This window comes from Stomoxys calcitrans, chromosome 3, assembly GCF_963082655.1.
Source record: "Stomoxys calcitrans chromosome 3, idStoCalc2.1, whole genome shotgun sequence".
Lineage (NCBI taxonomy): Eukaryota > Metazoa > Arthropoda > Insecta > Diptera > Muscidae > Stomoxys > Stomoxys calcitrans.
In genome coordinates, this window is record NC_081554.1 from 84,511,872 (window position 1) to 84,530,305 (window position 18,434).

Genomic DNA, 18,434 nt, shown 5'->3' on the forward strand with positions numbered 1-18,434 from the left:
GAGTTTTTTTACTGTATTGGCAAGATTAAATAGAAACCCACTCTTTTTCTCTTTCACGCACTTTGGTCAAAAACATCCCTGTTGACAAATGCAAATCACTTTAGTTGTAGTGTAAACGGGTTTTGGAGATTATCTCAAATCAAGTGGATTTGGACTCTGGTGTAAATGTGATTTCAGAAACTCTTTCAAATCAGAATATGTACTAAATGAGCATCAACGCTAGCCTCAAAGAAAATTTAGTTTTGTGCACCACGGATTTGTAGACTCATTACAATATTCAAATGTGAACAGTTCAATAACGGACAATCGCCAAGTGTTAGCGAACCATTGCCATTAATGTCACGCACTAGTTTAGGTACTTCCGCAAAATATAAACAGAAACATTGGTCAGCTGGTATTCGCAGCATTAATTTCGTGGAGTATTATTAAGTTTTTTTTTTTTTTTAATTAGCACTTAGAGCTCTTTAAATGAATCGGAATCGCCGATATCATCGTGGTGGTGGTGGTGGTGGTGGAGGCCGTGGACGTGGTGGACGGCCACCTGGTTTGAGTGGCCGTGAAATAGGAATGTACTATAGAGATTTACAAAAGTCCAGAAAGGAAGAGGAACATCGCACGGGTGGCATACGGCTCAATCCTGGCATGGATGTACCACCCGGTGTACTTAACCAAATTTTCAAATGCTTGGAAAGATTTGAAAAACAAAATCAGGATGAACGTGTTTGTAACGAATTTCAGGAGTACTTTCACCGTCTGCTCAATGTAAGCTTTGAAGAGTTTTTGAACGAATCCAAGCGAAACTATGGCTCCGTGGATGTGGACCAGGGAGATGCACACAGTTTACGTTTAAAAGCGGAATTGGAAAGAAAAGGTGACAGCGAAGAATATAAAAAGAAATTAAAAATGCGCCAAAAACTACCCGCCATGCAACAGAAAGATGACATACTCAAAGCAATACAGGATAACCAAATTGTTCTGGTAGTTGGAAGTACGGGGTGTGGAAAAACTACACAAATACCGCAAATGATATTGGATGCTTATATTCAGGCAGAAAAAGGGCATGCATGTCGAGTTGTATGCACTCAACCAAGAAGAATATCAGCAATATCTGTTGCCGAACGTGTTGCCTATGAAAGGAATGAGTCCTTGGGAAGTTCTGTGGGATATCAAATACGTTTAGAAAGGTAGGTAAATTGTTTTTTTTCAGATGCCTTTATTTCTTTGCTATTTAAACTACATGAAGGAGCATTTTTCATCCCATCTTGAAGTTTGAATAAATAAGAGGAGGACACCGTAGTGTAGTGGTTAGCATGTCCCCCTATCACGCTCAACGCCTGGATTCGAATCCTGGCGAGAAGATTAGAAAAAATGTTCATCCGTGATTTTACCCTCCTAATGCTGGCGACATTTGTGAGGTACTAGCCTTGTAAAAACTCCTCCCAAAGAGGTGTCGCACTGCGGCACGCCGTTCGAATAATGTTATAAAATGGAGGTTCCTTATCATTGAGCATAAACTTGCATCGGACAGCACTAACTTATATGTGAGAAGATTGGCAAATTTGCATTTGCAAGTTAAACTAGACCATAAAAAACGTGTCATATTTGAATAGTTGCTATGTAAACCATTGTAGAACATGGAGAAGGTATTTAAGATGTCTCTGAAACCGCTTTACTCCTCTCGGATTTCGGAAGAGTTGGGGGTTTATTTGGGCGAAAAAAAGTTCTTACCACCACCTTCTTAGTGTATCTCTATCTGCTTTTCTTCGTCTTCTTTTATACCCGCGACCATAGGATAAAGCGAATACTAATCTAATCATTCCGTTTGTAACACTCCAAAAATTTGATCCGCGATCCCATAAAGTACATATATTTTTGATCGTCTCGACATTCTCAGTCGTTCTAGCCATGTCCGTGCGTCTGTCGAAATCACGATAGCGGTCGAACGTGTAAACATAGCCGCTTAAAATTTTAAACATATATTTCTTATTGACCAAGGTCGTTTGGGATTGCAAGTGGGCTATATCTGATCAGATTTAGATATAACTTTTATGTAAAGGGGTCCGTGTTCTTTTTGTTCACCTCAAGATTCTGTTTCGGTTTAGCCATCTCCGTCCTTCTGTCAAAATCACGATAGCGGACGAACACGTAAAACTAGCCGCCTGAAATTGTTCACAGAAACTACTTATTGATATCGGTTGTTGTTGCAGCCATATTTGTATATGAAGGTAGTGATGCTTGTCAAGCTCCATGGTTGAGCAAGCTCGTACCGATTTATTTAAAGGCGTCAATAACTCGCCTTGTCAACACGGGATAGCTGTGAGCACCACACAGGCTGGAACTTTCAGGTACAATCTGTGTGGTGTTCATCGTTGTCAGGAGAAACTTAGATGCGTGTTACCGGGCGCGTCCACAGATTGCCGACAGCGAAATACCCATACGGAATAGCTGCAACGGCATTCGAAGACAATCAGTGGTATAGAGTGGAGAGTCTCAGTGAGAGGCCGGGCGGCACCTGCTCTTGAATAAATACTGAGTGCTTATGATGCTCGAGACGACAAGGCGAGTTATTGGTGTCTTTCAGAGCCGGGGCCATTCGGCCTCTCACTAAGACTCTCCACTCGATACAGCTGATTGCCCGTGACTACAGCAAACGACGCTACGACGGAAAGATATACGAGCCAACAACGAGTCCAAATTATTAAAATTGACTACCGAAATTCGGAGTCATCTTCACCGATTAGGCTTATTTCTGGCCGAATGGCTTCGTCAATAAGCAAAATATGCGTTACTGGTCAAACAGCAATCCACACGTACTCCATGAGTCATTATTGCCTCCCGAAAATAACGGTTTGGTGCAGTTTATGGGCCGGCGCCGTCATTGGGCTGTACATCTTCCGTGTTGATCAAGACCGGCTCGTTACTGTGAATGGGAATCGCTACCGTTCAATGATAACAGAATATTTTTTCTCCAATCGGATGATACGGACTTGGAGGATATATGGTTCCAACAGGACGGCGCCACAAGACACACAGCGAAAGCTAAAATCAATTTATTGGAAACCATGTTTGCATAACGTGTTATTTCATGAAATGGTCCTATTGAATGCCACCGCTGTTTTGCGATTTGACGCCGTTTAACAATTTGCTGCGGGGCTACGTCAAATCTATGGTCTATGCCAACAAGCCAGCGACGATCGATGAACTTCGTACGAATATCGAACGCGAAATTGCAGCAGCATCGGCCGATTTATGCTTGAAAACCATCACAATGTGGGTTCAACGTCTGGACTTCAACAAGGGAGCCCGTTGTGGCTATGCAAAAAAAAAAACCGATTTCCATTCATAATGGCATCTTTTACAGAAATAAAGAATTTCATAGATATCGACAACAGTTTTTTTTTTATTTTAAAAGAAAAAAACTTTTGTAGCTAAGGACAAACGGCGTACCGCAGTGCGACTACCACCTCCAAATATTTATCTGAAACCTTACGTTCTCCATGACCGCTAATTTTTTGTCTGTCGAAATCACCATAGCGTTCGAACGAACAAAAATGTCCGCTTTTTTGCACATATACTTCTTATTGATGTAGGTCGTTGGGGGCGCTCCTTCCGGCTATTTTTTGCTTGCCTAGGACTTGCATATATTCCGTAAGCCTGGTAGGAGGAAAGGATGGTATTTATATCCAAGCCCGGCAAGGCAAGGCAAACCTTACGTCCTTTCTACTAAAAACCGTGGAACGTATTGTTGATACCATGATAAAGAGTAAGGCATGCAGCAATCTGCTTGATGTCAAAGTCAAATACTTAGGAGTAATCTTGGACAGAAAACACATTCAGGAGAGTACCGAGAACGCTCTCAGATGTTGGGAACTTTGTAGACGAGCCGTGAGCTTGAAATGGGGCTTGAATCCGAGGATAGTCCACTGGCTGTACAGAAGTTATTCAAAACAGCAAAAATGTTTGCTAAAACAACAGTTTTTTTTTTGCTGAAAAAGCAGCTATTCCGTATGGAGCATTCCAATATCCGCAACCTATGGACGCGTCCGGTAGCTCTCACCTAAGCTTCTCCTGATGACGAAGAATACCACAGGTTGGAGCTCAAAGTTCCAGCGTATGTGATGTTTATAGTTATCGCGTGACCGGGCGTTGTTGTTGTTGTAGCCACATGTGAAGATAGCGATCCTTAACAGGCTCCGATTTCACATCTGAAGCCTTGTACGGCTCTTAGGAGCTTTAATTTTTCTTGGTTTTTGCAGAAATTTGTTACGAAGAGTAAGATTATGCTTTTCAACCAAATTAATTTTGTGTACATTTTTAAAAGAATCAATGGTGGTGTGTTCCCTAGATTCGGCCCGGCCGAACTTATTATATTTTTTGGTGGTTGCGTGCTATTCAATTTAACCTAACTTAGCTTTGCGATTTACCCACAAGCTGCTCTTTAGTCAACATAATGTCTGTTCCGTTTAATCCCATTACATATTTTTCCTTGCTTTAATTTTGCTTTCGAATTTCAGTCGCATGCCCCGCGATGATGGCTCCATTTTGTATTGCACCACTGGGATTCTATTACAAAAAATGCAAACGGATCCTTTGATGAGTGGACTGACAACAGTTATTCTAGATGAAATACACGAGCGTAGTGTGGAAACTGATCTTCTAATGGGACTTTTGAAAATTGTAATTCTTCTTCTCTTTTCTTCGTCTCTTCCCAAAGCTGTGTTAATTTTTTGTGACAACTTTTGTTTTTTAGATTCTTCCTTACCGTCCAGACTTGAAAGTGATTTTAATGAGTGCCACTGTTTCGGAGGAAACATTTTGTGAATATTTTAATAATTGTCATACAATCTATATACACGGAACGCTGTTTCCTGTCGATGTGCTGTATTTGGAAGATGTATTGCAGGAGACTGGCTACACCAACTTTCAAAACGATATTATGGCGGCAACTCGAAAAAATGGACGCCAAAGAAATAATAGGGAACAGCAAGATACACAATATTCCAGTATGATCAACTCGTACTTGCCTTCGATAAGGGATAAATATGATAAGCAAGTAATAGATACCTTAAGACGCTACAGCGATACCGAGGGATGCGGAAATTTGAACTTTTTGGAGTATTTAATTTTCTACATATGCGAGCATAAACCTCCAGGAGCCATTCTGGTGTTTCTGCCAGGCTATGAGAGAATATCCAAATTAAATGATCAGTTGCAAAGGCCAACGAATCCGAGTCATCAACGTTTGGTCGAAGGAATACAGGTTTATCCATTACATTCTATGATGCCTACAGTTAATCAGCGTAGTGTGTTTGAGCCACCACCGGCAGGCACGCGCAAAGTAATTCTTTCAACTATTTTGGCAGAAACTTCTGTGACAATAGATGATGTTGTGTATGTCATCAACACAGGCCGAACTAAGGTGAGTGATTATGACATCGAACAGAATATACAGACCTTGCAGGAGCAATGGGTCAGCTTAGCTAACTCCAAGCAGCGTAAAGGTCGTGCGGGACGTGTTCAACCAGGCGTATGCTACAATTTATTTACAAGGTAGGTCTATCTGCATAATACGAGAAGTATTACTAAATTATTAGGTTTTTATTGTTTCTAGGGGGAGAGAACGTTTGATGGATGACATACCTTCACCTGAAATTCTACGCAACAAATTGGAATCTATAATACTGCATTTAAAATTGTTGCACATCAAGGAGCCTTTTGATTTTCTAAAGACTTTAATAAATGTACCAGATATACGAGCAATCAATCATGGCCTGCGTCTTTTAAAATGGTAAACATCTCTTTGTACTCCATTATATTATGTGAAATAACACCTAATTCTTGACATTATTCAGCATTGATGCTTTGGATGAAGACTGCAATTTGACACCATTAGGACTGCATCTGGCTCGCTTGCCCATAGACCCGCAAATGGGTAAAATGATTCTTATGGCGGCTCTTTTTCGTTGTTTGGATCCCATTACATCAGCCGCTGCTGGCATCTCATTTAAGAGTCCCTTCTACACACCATTGGGTTTGGAACATAAGGTTGACAATGTTAAACGAGATCTATCTTTGAATTCAAAAAGCGATCATTTGTTAATACACAATGTCATAAAGGGCTATCGCGAGAACCGGCAGCAAGGTAGTGATATGAATTTTTGTTATAGGAATTTTTTGAGTAAATCCACTTTGTCTCAAATTGAAAATATGAAACAACAATTTGCTGATATTTTAAAAAATTCAAGGTAAGTTTACCATCTTTCTGGAATAACAAGCAAATTCTATTTTTGATAATTATTTAAAAATAAAAATGGTATTAAATTCACCATGCAAATGCAAATTTGCCCATGAGCCTTCCATTAAGGAACTGGGACAAACTTCTCACATATCAATGAGGGCAGTCCGATTCAAGTTTAAGCTCAATGATAAGGGACCTACTTTTTATAGCCGAGTCCGAACGGCGTGGCTCAGTGCGACACTTCTTTTGAGGAGAAGTACATGGCATAGTACCTCACAAACGTCGCCAGCATTAGGTGGGCATAATCACCGATGAAAATTTTATGATGGCTTCGTATCCAGGCATTCAGTGTCATAGATGGACATGCTATGCTCTGCGCTACGGTGGCCTCCTGCATGACTGAACTTAAAATGGGGGTCAATTTTGTATATTCACCACCATGTTTGCACTGATAACTACAGTTGTTCTAAAAATACACAAAAAAAAATAATAAATTATAAATGTTCCGCCTCGACTGAATTTCTCAAAAGAGAAACGTAGAAAAATAAAATCCGGATGGAGTTTCTTCGGTTAACCCAAATGTTTTTCATGTGAGGGTAACCTTTCTAATGCATCCTGAATATTTCTTATGCTTCCCCAATATCGATGCCGTTGCAAACTTCCAGTGGACTGTTGTAATAGGGTGTTTTTTATTGGGTTGCCCAAAAAGTAATTGCGGATTTTTTAAAAGAAAGTAAATGCATTTTTAATAAAACTTAGAATGAACTTTTATCAAATATACTTTTTTTACACTTTTTTTCTAAATCAAGCTAAAAGTAACAGCTGATAACTGACAGAAGAAAGAATGCAATTACAGAGTCACAAGCTATGAAAAAATTTGTCAAAGCCGACTATATGAAAAATCCGCAATTACTTTTTGGGCAACTCAATATTTATTTAATTCTAGTTGTAATACAGAAGCCACCAGGGCCAAAAATCGAATTAGATTGTAGCATAGCCCAAATTAAAAGCATACATACTAAAAGAAAATAAATTTAAATTTAATATACTGAGCCAGTAACGAGTGGTTCAACAACCACAATTAAATAATTTAGCAAGAAACAAGTAAAAGCGTGCTAATTTCGGCCGAGCCGAGTCTAGGGAACCCACCACCCCGGACTCTGCTAAAAATTTATACAAACTAAATTAAGTTGTAGGGCATAATTTATTCTACTTACCAAACTTCTGTCAAACCAGCAAAAATTAAAGCTTCTAGGAACTGAACAAGGATGATCGAAAGACCGGTTTACATGGGAGCTATATCAGGTTATAGATCGATTTTGGTCGTACTGGGCACAGTTGTTGGAAATCGCAACAGAACATCGCATGCAAAAATTTCAGCCTAATCGGACAAAAATTGCGGGTTGTGAGGGCTCATGAAGTCAAATCAAGGCATCGGTTTATATGGGAGCTATATCAGGTTATAGACCGATTTGGACCGTACTTGACACATTTGTTGGAAGCAATAAAGGAACTGCACATGCAAAATTTAAGCCAAATCGGACAAAAATTGCGGCTTCCAGGGGCTTAAGAAGTCAAATCGAGAGATCGGTTTATATGGGAGCTATATCTAAATCTGAACCGATATGGCCCATTTGCAATCCCCATCGACCTACATCGATATTAAGATCTGTGCAAATTTTCAAGTGGCTAGCTTTACGCGTTCGACCGCTCACGTACAGGAGCTTGATGATTTCTAAAAGGTGACGATCCGAATCAGCTATGCAGAAGGGCCGAAAGGAATTTGCAGATGACATACGACTTAAACCAGGGAAGACTGCAATCTGCCTCTTCACGAGGAAGACGAAATTGGATCAAATTGACGCACCACGCTACCTCAATGGAACGATTGCGATGTCAGATGACAAGGTAAAATACTTAGGAATGATCTTGGACAGGAAACTGAATTGGAAGTGTCACATTCAGGAGCGTACTAAGAAGGCTCGCAGGTGTTGTTCACTATGTAGATGTATACTCGAAATGAGGCCTAAATCCGAGGATTGTAAACTGGCTCTACAGGAGCGTGATTAGACAAATACATACTTACGAATCAAAAGTTTGGTAAACTTCGATGGAGAAAAAGAGCAACGTAAGGATAATACAACAGGCTCAGAGAACATGTTGTCTTGGCACAGACGGAGCGATGAGAACCACACCCAACAGGGCACTGGAGACTATTCTAGAATTGTGAGGGAGTCACTGCAGCTATGAGACTTTAGGCGATGGGAGAATGGAAAGAGGATAGGAGCAGGTTATACCATCGCGATATAATCGAGGCGACGATAAGAAACCTGGATGAAATAAAAGAGGTTTCCGACCGGATACCTGAGAATCTCAGGCTGAGATGACACTTCGGGTCGAGTGGGAGACATTCAGAGAACATGTTGTCTTGTTAGGAATTCCGTATAAGTAGCACGGAATTCCTAACTTAAAATTTTCTTTTTAGAAGTTACTAGCTTAGGTGTAGGTGTATACTGGCTTAGGTGTATGTCGAAAGTGGCATGAGGCGGATTTATATCTGCACCCTCTTTTAAACTTAACCTAATTTAACCTTCGTGCGACACAGTCCGAAATGAGGGCGCGGACAACGAGCGCGCATGTTACACTGTGGAACAGCGAAACGGTCGGTAGGATAACGAAAATTCTATGTGGAGATCCGGATCTTGAAAAGACGATGCTGAAAGGATGTAAGAAGGAGGTCAATATTGATTTCGGTATCATACCGGCACTTATAGGACTGCGAGCTCACTTATGCAAAATCGGTGCGGCAAATGATATCATGTGTAGGGGATGCGGGAAAGATGATGGGACGTTCCTGAGCCATTGGCCGGCTTTTGCGGCTAACAGACAGATATGAATCAACTTAGGAGCGTGGCATGGAAGACAATTAAGGATTTTGTAAGTAGCACGGAATTTCTGACTTAGATTTTCTTTTTCGAGGTTACTTTTTAGAGGACATAATAAGCCGATTATAGGCTTAGGTGTGTGTTCATATTGTAGTTGTTGTTGTAACCACACTTTCATGCGTAGGTCGCGATTCTCGTCAAGCTCCTGTATGTGAACAAGCTCGTTCCGGTCCAAACGACCGATCGCCGCGGGAACAGGGTTGCCATTGGTTATTTAAAAATGCCAATAACTCCCCTTATCATATCGAGCATCATAGGCACTCAGTATTTGTGCAGGAGCCGGTGCCGCCGGTCTATCACTGAGACTCTCCGCTCGATACCGCTGATTGTCCGCGACTGCCGTTGCAGCTACTTCATATGGAGCATTCCACTATCCGTAACCCGTGGACCCGCCCGGTAGCACAGCTAAGCTTCTCGTGACAACAATGAACACCACACAAATTGGACCTCCATGTTCTAGCCTGTGTGGTGCTCACAGCTTCCCGTACCGGGGGTGTATGTTCATAGTGGCATGAAGCGAAGTAATATCCGCACTCTCTTTTCAACCTAACCGGTGCCGCCTGGCCTCCCACTGAGACTTTCCGCTCGATACTGCTGATTTTTCGCGATTGCAATTGCAGGTTTTCCGTACGGAGTATTCCACTATTCAATTTCAATAGGCTTAGAATCGAGGCCAAAAAGATGCCTATGAAGGTGGTCGGGGGAATTGCGACCTGTACTTTGTACACAAATTAAAATGAACAGACAGAAAGACGAATAGACAAACGGACATAGATAAATCGGACCAGAAAGTGACTCTGAGTCGATCGGCATACTTAACAATGGGTCTAGCACTCTTCTTTATGGGTGTTACAAACAAATGCACTAAGTTATAATACCCTGTTGTTGTAGCCATATTTTCCGGTGGAGATGGCGATCCTCGTAGGTGTGCTGCAAGCTCCTACCGGTCCAAAGGACCGATTGCCGCGGGAGCAGGGTGGCCATTGGTTTTTTTAAGGCGCCAATAACTCGCCATGTCATATCGAACATCATAGCAATAAGTATTTGTGCAATAGCCGGTGCCGCCCGGCCTCTCACTGAGACTCTCCGCTCGATAACGCTGATTATCCGCGACTGCCGTTGCAGCTACTCCGTATGGAGCATTCCACTATCCGCAACGCGCCCTTCTCGTGACAGCAATGAACACAAATTGAATCTCAATGTTATAGTCTGTGTATTGCCCAAAACTATCCCGTGCCGGTTATAATATCCTGTACCACAGTAGTGGTGTAGCGTATAAAAATATTGTCAACTGAAGTTTATGGCAACGTTTGCCATTTTTTATTGCGTTAATTTTTAAATATTTAATGAAATGGTTTTTGTTTTTTTTTTCTTATTACAATGAGTTTAAATTTTTACTATAAAAGTTCTTGACAAATAGTTTTCTAGAATCCTCCGATTGCTGTGCTAAAAACTCAAATATTAATTCCAACAACATACCTCTACTAAGAGCTATAATAGCTTCAGGATTATATCCAAATCTGGCATTTCTGAGGTATGTATTTTTCAAGTTTTTGTTTCAAAACTTGCTTTTAAATGAATGATTTTCCATAGGAAAGTAAAAAGAGTTGGTCGAAGAGTTCATGCCATTCACAGTATGTCTACGCCGGTGGATCGAAAGGTAAATTTTCATCCATCTTCAGTGAATAGTGGCGAAGCATCCTTTGATTCCAAGTATGTATATATACAAATTCCGTACAAATTTTATTGCTGGTCCTTAACATTCTTGGCTTGGATTGCAGTTACTTTGTATATTTCCAAAAGCAGCGTACATGTCAAGTTTATTTACTGGATGCCACAATGGTTTTTCCCATGGCCTTGCTGATATTTGGTGATGGCGTCAAACAGGGTGAACTATCTGCTAACGAACCCTATATTAGTGTTGCGGATACCTATTAGTACGTTGTATGGAACTGACCCATGAACAAATTAATGATAGTAAAACAATTTTTATATTTCAGTTTCAAATGTGAGCCGGAGACATCATCGGTTATTTTGAAATTACGTCAATTGCTTGGTGTTTTGCTGAGGAAAAAAGCTTTACATCCTTCGCCCATAGAGATAAACAGTGACGACGAACAACTGATAAGGTCCGTTTCATATATTAAAAATGCAAATTATTTTTATTTTGTTGTTAGTAATATAACAATACTAAAGTGTTGATTTGGTTAGAGAAATGTATTTATATAAAATGTTATTTTATTTTACAGAGCCATACACCTGCTGCTTTCTTTGGATGATATTGGTAGTCATCTCGATCAGTATCCTAGTGATGATGAAGATGACGACGATGATTTTGATATGGATCATGATGGTGTTACCCCCTAAAATTCCAGCTGTAATTTCAAGTTGAAAATCAAATATAAAAATGACAAAGACAAGTTAACGCAGAAAATACTGGAGTGTATGGAATTAAAGATCGACTGTTGTTCTTCGCTTTAGTCATCTTCGAGTAATGCAAAGGCGTTGCGAGAAGTTGAGGGCTGTGTCGATTGTTCAGCGGCTTCATCATCTTCATCGGCATTAGTTTCATCATTAGATGAACTGTTTTCGTCCGATTCATAGGCACCTAAAAGAAAAGCATCATAGTATTGAAACCCAACTCTTCAAACAATAATTGATGGTATGCACTAACTTTCTGAGTTAATCGAAGAGGTGTCTCCGTTATCGTGAATATCTTCTTCCCCTTGGCCATCCGTAGCCAGATTTTGGTATTTCTTAACTTCTGCTACATCAGTATGTTCCACCCACTTTTCTCTCTGTGCATTAAATTTGGGTGGATAAAATTGCAATATTAGCTGGAACTGTCCGCTTACACATGACCTTAGCAAATGATTAGCCGCTCTATATATATCTGGCCGGGCCGATTTGGCTACAATAAAACCTCGCTTGATGGCCCAAGCATCACATATAGCTACCGGGGACCACTCATCATAGTCTTCGGGCAAATGTATCTTGAGAATTTTTGGCAAATCCAGATGTTCGGCCATAAGTTGTATGGAACGATAGGGAACTTGCAACTGAGATATGGGAAAGCTGCCCAAAAGAACTTGCAAATATTTCGAAGTTGATGATGGAAATACTAGGCCAGGGCTATCACAGAGACGTACCACATTCGTAAGGAAGATTGTCTGGAAATGTTTGGTATGGCCGGGTGTGCGGCTTACACTAACCACTTTTCGCCCTTTTAGGGCATTTATCAGTGATGATTTGCCCACGTTAGGAAAACCAATGCAACCCAAAGTTAATATTCCTTTATAGTATTTGGTTCTGTTTTCACTTTCGCCTTCATGTGGCATAGTGGAGATTTCCTCTTCTTCCGTCTCATCAAAGTACTTCTCGGCTATAGTTTCTGCTTCGGATTCAAGATAAGCATGATCGCTGGCCATGTCTTCTAGAATCTTTTGTTCCCATCCTGTCAGGTCTATTTCGGATTGGACAATTTTTTGACATTCCTTGAAAATGTTATGGACTCCTTCGATGCCACGTTTGTAGTTCATGCGACGGCTTTGTTGGGTACCTTAAAAAAAGCACAAAAAATGTTTAGCAAATTAACGATGTTTTCTTTTGTTAATGCAAAGTAAAGCATTTGTATCTTGACAGAAAATCAGGAGTTTTGCTACTCGCCAGTGGATGCATCGAATCTTTATTGCCCACGAACATCCTATTGAGGAACAGAAATGAGACTTCATCTCGTAAGAGTGTCAAAAAACATAAGCGGGGTCCTTAAAGGACAGCAAACATCAGTATGGGTAAGTTGTCAAGTCATTTTCAAAAATAGTAGAAGGAATGACATCACGCCAGTCCCGGCACGGGATAACTATGCGCACCACATGGGCTGGAACTTTGAGCTCCGATCTGTGTGGTGTTCGTTGTTATCACAAGAAGCTCAGCTGTGAGGCACCGGGTGCGTTCACAGGTTGCGGATAGTGGAATGCTCTATACAGGGTAGCTGTCGCGGACAATCAGCGGTAATGAGCAGAGAATCTCAGTGAGAGGCCGGACGGCACCGGCTTTTGCATAAATACTGAGTGCCCATGATGCTCGATAGGACAAGGCGAGTTATTGGCACTTTTAAATAGCCAAGATTTCTGCGGCGATCGGTCATATGGACCGGAACGAGCTTGCTCACCTATAGGAGCTAGACGAGGATCGTCACTTCCACATACAGACATGTGGCTACAACAACAACAACAACATCACACCAGTTTGCAACCATCTAGCCGACAAGTTATCAACCGCCATTTGAACACTGGATGTTTACAACGGATGTTCGGCCGGTGAGAATCAAATGTCTAGTATGGTATGAGGCTCGGAAGAGCTGCCTCAAGATGAACATGGTGATCGGAAAAGTCCTGTATGATCTGCTGCCACTCTATCGGGAGGCCAAGTGTCTGGCCGTGATTAGTGACCAGAGACTAAGCTAGAGAAGGAATGTCGAGGAAAGGGTCAAACGGAAGTGTCGAAGGCTATGTTTTATTTTAGGCTGTTTGCACCGGTATGTTGGGTGTGTAGCATCGAAGGTCGCCCTAAGACTTAGGGAGTATGGAATCAAACGCCCCTCAAACTTTGGGCGTTCTCCTGTTCTGCTGGGCAATGGCGGTTCGACGTGGTGGAATGCTAATTGCGGAGCGATTTTTTTTTATCTGCCGGTATCTGTTAGCCGTGACAACCGGGCAATGATATAAGAAATGGTCCAACGTCTCATAATTTTCCCTGCATGCCCCACACGTGCTTTTACTTGCCACATCGGTTTTGCATAAGTGAGCTCTTTGTGTAGTTCTTTGTGTCCCGTTATGATACCAAAAGCTATACTGACCTCCTTCCTGCTTCCTTTCAGAAATAGCCTCGTCTTCTGACGATCTGGATCTTCCCATAGGATTTTCGCCGTCCTACCGAGCGTTTCGATGTTCCTAAGGGTTACAAGACTGTACGTGATATTACCGTCCTTGTTGTTATTGCCCTTATGGCCTGTTTACTGTCCGTAAAGATGTTCATACTCGACATCCTCGCGGTAACACCACACCAGCTCACGTATTCCGGGCCATAAAGGGATAGCTGATGAGCGCTGATCGTGCTAATGAATCAAAAAAGCGTTCCCTGTGCGAATTTTATGAACAAGATGTCACTTGTTTTGAGGTTGAGAAAGTATGACCTCGGCTACTGTAAATGCCTAAAGTGGGAGAAACCCATATCGATTAGAGCTTCTCTCCGGTAAGCCTGCATCCTTTTGTTTTTGTTTGACGCGTTGGTTTCCCTTGAACAAGAAGGCCCTTTTTGGTTTACTACCTTGCAAGGTAATATGGTGGATATTTATTTGTATTCTTTTTTTTACATTCTTCGTTCCGATCCATAGGGCCGATCACCGCGGGAACGTGGTGGTCATTGGCTATTTATAGGCTCAAATAACTCGTCTTGTCATATATAGTCTCAGTGAGAGGTCGGGCGGCACCGGCTCTTGCTTAAATACTGAGTAAGCAAGATCCACTCAATACTGCCGATTATCCACGACTGCAAATACAGTTACTCCCTATGGAGCATTCCATTATCCGCAACCTGTGGACGCGCCCGGTAGTCCCCAGTTAAGTTTCTCATGATAATGATGAACACCACATAGTTCGGAGCTCAAAGTTACAGTACTTGTGGTGCACATAGTTATCCCGTGCCGGGAGACGATTTATTGGCAGGACTATGCGGAATTTAATATAAAATGTTGTTGGTTTTTTGTAGCGACATTTTTATGTGGAGGTGACGATCCTCGCCAAGCTCCTTTAGGTGAGCAAGCTCGTTCAGGTCCAAAGGACTGATCACAGAGGGAACATGGTGGCAATTGGTTATTTAATGGCGCCACTAACTCACCTTGACATATCGACCCTCATAGGCAGCCCAGTATTTATGCAAGAGCCGTTGCCGCCCGATCTCTCACTGACATTGTCAACTCGAGCTACTCCATATGGAGTATTCCACTATCTGCAACCTGTGAACACGACCGGTTGCTCGCAGTTAAGCTTTTCGTGACAGCTATTGGCACCACACAGTTTGGAGCTCAAAGTTCTAGCCTGTGTGACGTTCACAGCTATCCCATGTCGGGATAAAATATTCCAGTCTCGTAAAGCGAAACCACGAGTTTCCCAAGGTAGGGTGATGTATCCGGCAAAATTTTGGGCCTTCTATTCGATTCCTTTCTGAATGAACTGAGATAATGTTATATAAAGATCATTGTTCGATTAGGCATAGGCTCCCCCTCCCCCCCCCCCCCAATCAATGACATCTGCTATGGGAACAAATTTTTCCTGTTTATATTTTTTCCAAGTAATATCTAATGGATTATTTGCCCAGTAGCCATCCCACTCAACAGCCACCAAGAGTCGTCACCGAACTCAGCGATACAAAAGTTAGCATCTAAATAGTGAATTAAGCATATATAACAACTTTCACCTTGGCAAGGTAGCAGAACGGTAAACAGCTATCGAGTTAATGCTATTATTGGAGAATTCTCATAGCAGGAGAGAAATTATCTGCCAACAACAAAGAGAATTTGTTTGGTGTTAAAGGCGATTGTTTGGTGTTAAAGGCGACAGAAGCAGCTGCCTCAATGCTTATTCATCGGAGATGTGTTTCCCCTGAAACCGGGGGTGATACACCGCCTATGCATATGCTAGGAAAAATGCTACTTAGCACATTATTATACCACCCTGGATGCCCCTCACCCTTTGTTGGTTCCATAACACCTATTATTTAGTAAATTTGCTTCCAGGTTTACGATAGGATAAATCGATATAGATAGAGTGAAAAGTTTTACATAGCCGAATAATAATAAAAACGCCCCTGCATTTTTTGTTTTCTTAAATCCCTCATCTGATTTATATTCCTAAGCTTCCTAAGAGAGCAAATTCATTTGTTAGCTAAAAAAATTTCGCACAAAAACTGATCTAATTAGTGAGCATTTTCATCAGAATCCATGGTGATGAGTAACCAAGGCATTTTTACTTGTATTTTATTACCTTTCTTTGATTGCAATGGATTTGAGGCAAATATCACAACAGGCAAGCCAGGGTATGTTTCGTGGAAATAACAACGCCATGCCACAACAACTTCAGGTGCGACCAAGTCCACTTTGTTTAAAATCAATATGGCTTGTTTACCAATTTTGTTAACAATGTAGTCATACAAATAGGGAGGGAACATCAAAGTCTGTAAACATTATAGAAGTAAAATACTAAATGTGCTTTGCATTTATTTTTGTTTTCAACTTACCGCATATCGAACATCAACTATAATCAAAAGAATATCTGAGAGTTCCAAGACACGCCACAATTGCCTCCATGTCTCCAAATTTAATTCGAATAGAGACAAGTCCTTGTTTTCCGCCTTTTGCTTTTGTTGCAAATGTTCCACATATTCCTAAAAATATGCATGTTTGGAGACTACCAAATACCTATCGCTATGACTTTAAAGTAGACTAAGTAAAGCCAGCAACAGTAGGTTTATAGGCATTTGGTTTAAAACAATAGCTGTTTCATAGAATTTGGATTTACAGTTTTAATATTTTTAAGTAGAGTTTACATTTATCCCACTGACACACTTGGGAACTTTAAATCGGCTTTAATATCCCATAGATTCCCTCCGATCATCGTTTCGCTTTTAATTTTCAACAATGCTTTTAACTTTCTCCCCTTCGTAAATAGCTTAATTGAGCCTTAAAATGGATAGCAATATATGGATTATTCCTACATACCCGAAAATATTTATTCTCATTACGATCCAGAGTGGCCTTATCCATATTGTAATTCCAATCGGGTCTTATAGGAAAATCATATCCCTCATAGAAGCCAGCGTCAATTTCTCGTTGTTCTGGAGTCGCCGGTGAGTAAGATTTGAGGCCGTCCAATTTCAAACGCTCCAATTCCTTTTTTGATTCTTGATAGAAACATAAATTATAGCGATTGCTATTTCTATTGCCACTGCCTGCTGTTTGGGAACGCATCATTAATTTGCGCACGGTCATCTCGTTGTCTTCGGTGGTTTCCCCATCATCACTGCGTGTTCGCAAATATTTTTGGGGACCTTCAATGCGACACCATAAAAAGTTTTTGAGAATCCATGATAGTGTTTTTTTTTGCTGCCTACCTTTCAGTTGCCGCTTCTGCAGCAATTGATCCTTCTTTTTCTTGCCACTGTAAGGGACCTTTCGACGGGCTTGAGGCATTTTGTTATTGGAATTCAGATATAACCTTTATTTTATGTCTGCTTTCTGGGACAGCCCAACAACAATACATAAAATAAACAGCAATAAACAACAGTTAACAGCTGGGCATACACAGTTGCATTGCATTGTAACCATCATATGGCTTAATCTGCAAGTAATGCCAACGTAACGTAGTAAGCAAAATTCGTTAAGCAAGAATACTCACCTTGAAGTAAGATGGTGAGGGGAAATGTTGGAGTAGGTAAAATAGAAAGTGTATTTCATCTTTTATAAAATCAGATATTTAAAGTGAATGCCGGAATGACGAAGAATAATATTAGGTTTGGTTGAAGAGAGGGTGCGGATATTAATCCGCCCCATGCCAGTATGGACATAAACCTAAGCCAGAAATCGGCTTGTTGTGAGTTCTAAATACTTAAAGTAACATCGTTAAAGAAAATCTAAGGAAATTAGCACGTTCCGCCTTTGACACAGAACGCCTGGGTTCGAATCCTGGCGGGAACATCAGAAAAAAATTTCAGCAGTGTTTATCCTCTCCTAAAAGGTGGATAACTAAAGCCATGTAAAAACTTCTCCCAAGGAAGTGTTGCACTGCGACACGCAGTTCAGACTCGTCTATAAAAAGAAGGTCCTTTATGATTCTGCTTAAACAAGAATCGGACAGTACGGATATTTAAGAAGTTTGCCGCTATTCGCAGGTACGTCACACTGCTACAACAACAAAAATATTCACCTTAAGGCCTCTGGGCGGTGGATACTTATGGACAAAATGATGACTTCGATGGTCTCTGCGATAACAGCCCAGAAGGTATAGCTTAAACAGCATGTAGTTATGTCTTTGCACGGGTAGGATCTTTGTCTTCTGATTGAGGTGTTCCACATGGGAACTGAGGAGACAGCCCATCGCAGTTCGAAGGGCGGTATTCTGACAGATCTACAATAAATATTAAACCACTGTGTGCCACATTTCAGACGAGGCCACACTGGCGCTGCATAACTTACT

General features: G+C 41.1%; 2 protein-coding genes across 3 annotated transcripts; one reads left to right on the forward strand and one right to left on the reverse strand.

The window, feature by feature from the left end:
- The first annotated feature begins 375 nt into the window (after positions 1-375).
- Positions 376-11,603, forward strand: LOC106088917 (ATP-dependent DNA/RNA helicase DHX36). Its single transcript, XM_013254631.2, has 10 exons — positions 376-1,184; positions 4,515-4,677; positions 4,751-5,550; positions 5,612-5,788; positions 5,853-6,245; positions 10,604-10,717; positions 10,777-10,896; positions 10,965-11,120; positions 11,184-11,312; positions 11,433-11,603. Exons 1-10 carry the CDS (start codon positions 469-471, stop codon positions 11,548-11,550), a joined length of 2,886 nt encoding a protein of 961 aa, XP_013110085.2. The 5' UTR covers positions 376-468; the 3' UTR covers positions 11,551-11,603.
- On the reverse strand, positions 11,314-17,492 carry LOC106088918 (guanine nucleotide-binding protein-like 1). Of its 2 annotated transcripts, XM_013254632.2 has the most exons (7): positions 17,353-17,492; positions 16,961-17,289; positions 16,480-16,626; positions 16,227-16,416; positions 11,858-12,742; positions 11,621-11,791; positions 11,314-11,558 (listed from the first exon to the last, which is right to left on the reverse strand). In XM_013254632.2, the coding sequence occupies exons 1-6, from the start codon at positions 17,429-17,431 to the stop codon at positions 11,661-11,663; spliced, it is 1,761 nt and encodes a 586-aa protein (XP_013110086.2). In that variant the 5' UTR covers positions 17,432-17,492; the 3' UTR covers positions 11,314-11,558; positions 11,621-11,660. The 2 variants fall into 2 exon arrangements, with proteins under 2 accessions (XP_013110086.2, XP_059220903.1); XM_059364920.1 differs by having other exon boundaries at positions 11,314-11,791.
- Between the last annotated feature and the right edge of the window lie 942 nt (positions 17,493-18,434).

Bases quoted from the DNA above. Each gene is read 5' to 3' on its own strand.
- LOC106088917 (XM_013254631.2), top strand. From the start codon at position 469: ATGAATCGGAATCGCCGATATCATCGTGGTGGTGGTGGTGGTGGTGGA. The intron at 5,551-5,611 runs GTAGGTCTATCT...TATTGTTTCTAG, and splicing joins TGCTACAATTTATTTACAAG to GGGGAGAGAACGTTTGATGG. The intron at 10,897-10,964 runs GTATGTATATAT...CTTGGATTGCAG, and splicing joins GAAGCATCCTTTGATTCCAA to TTACTTTGTATATTTCCAAA.
- LOC106088918 (XM_013254632.2), bottom strand. From the start codon at position 17,431: ATGCCTCAAGCCCGTCGAAAGGTCCCTTACAGTGGCAAGAAAAAGAAG. The intron at 17,290-17,352 runs GTAGGCAGCAAA...GTCGCATTGAAG, and splicing joins GCAGAAGCGGCAACTGAAAG to GTCCCCAAAAATATTTGCGA. The intron at 12,743-16,226 runs GTAATAAAATAC...GCTTTTTTTAAG, and splicing joins TCCATTGCAATCAAAGAAAG to GTACCCAACAAAGCCGTCGC.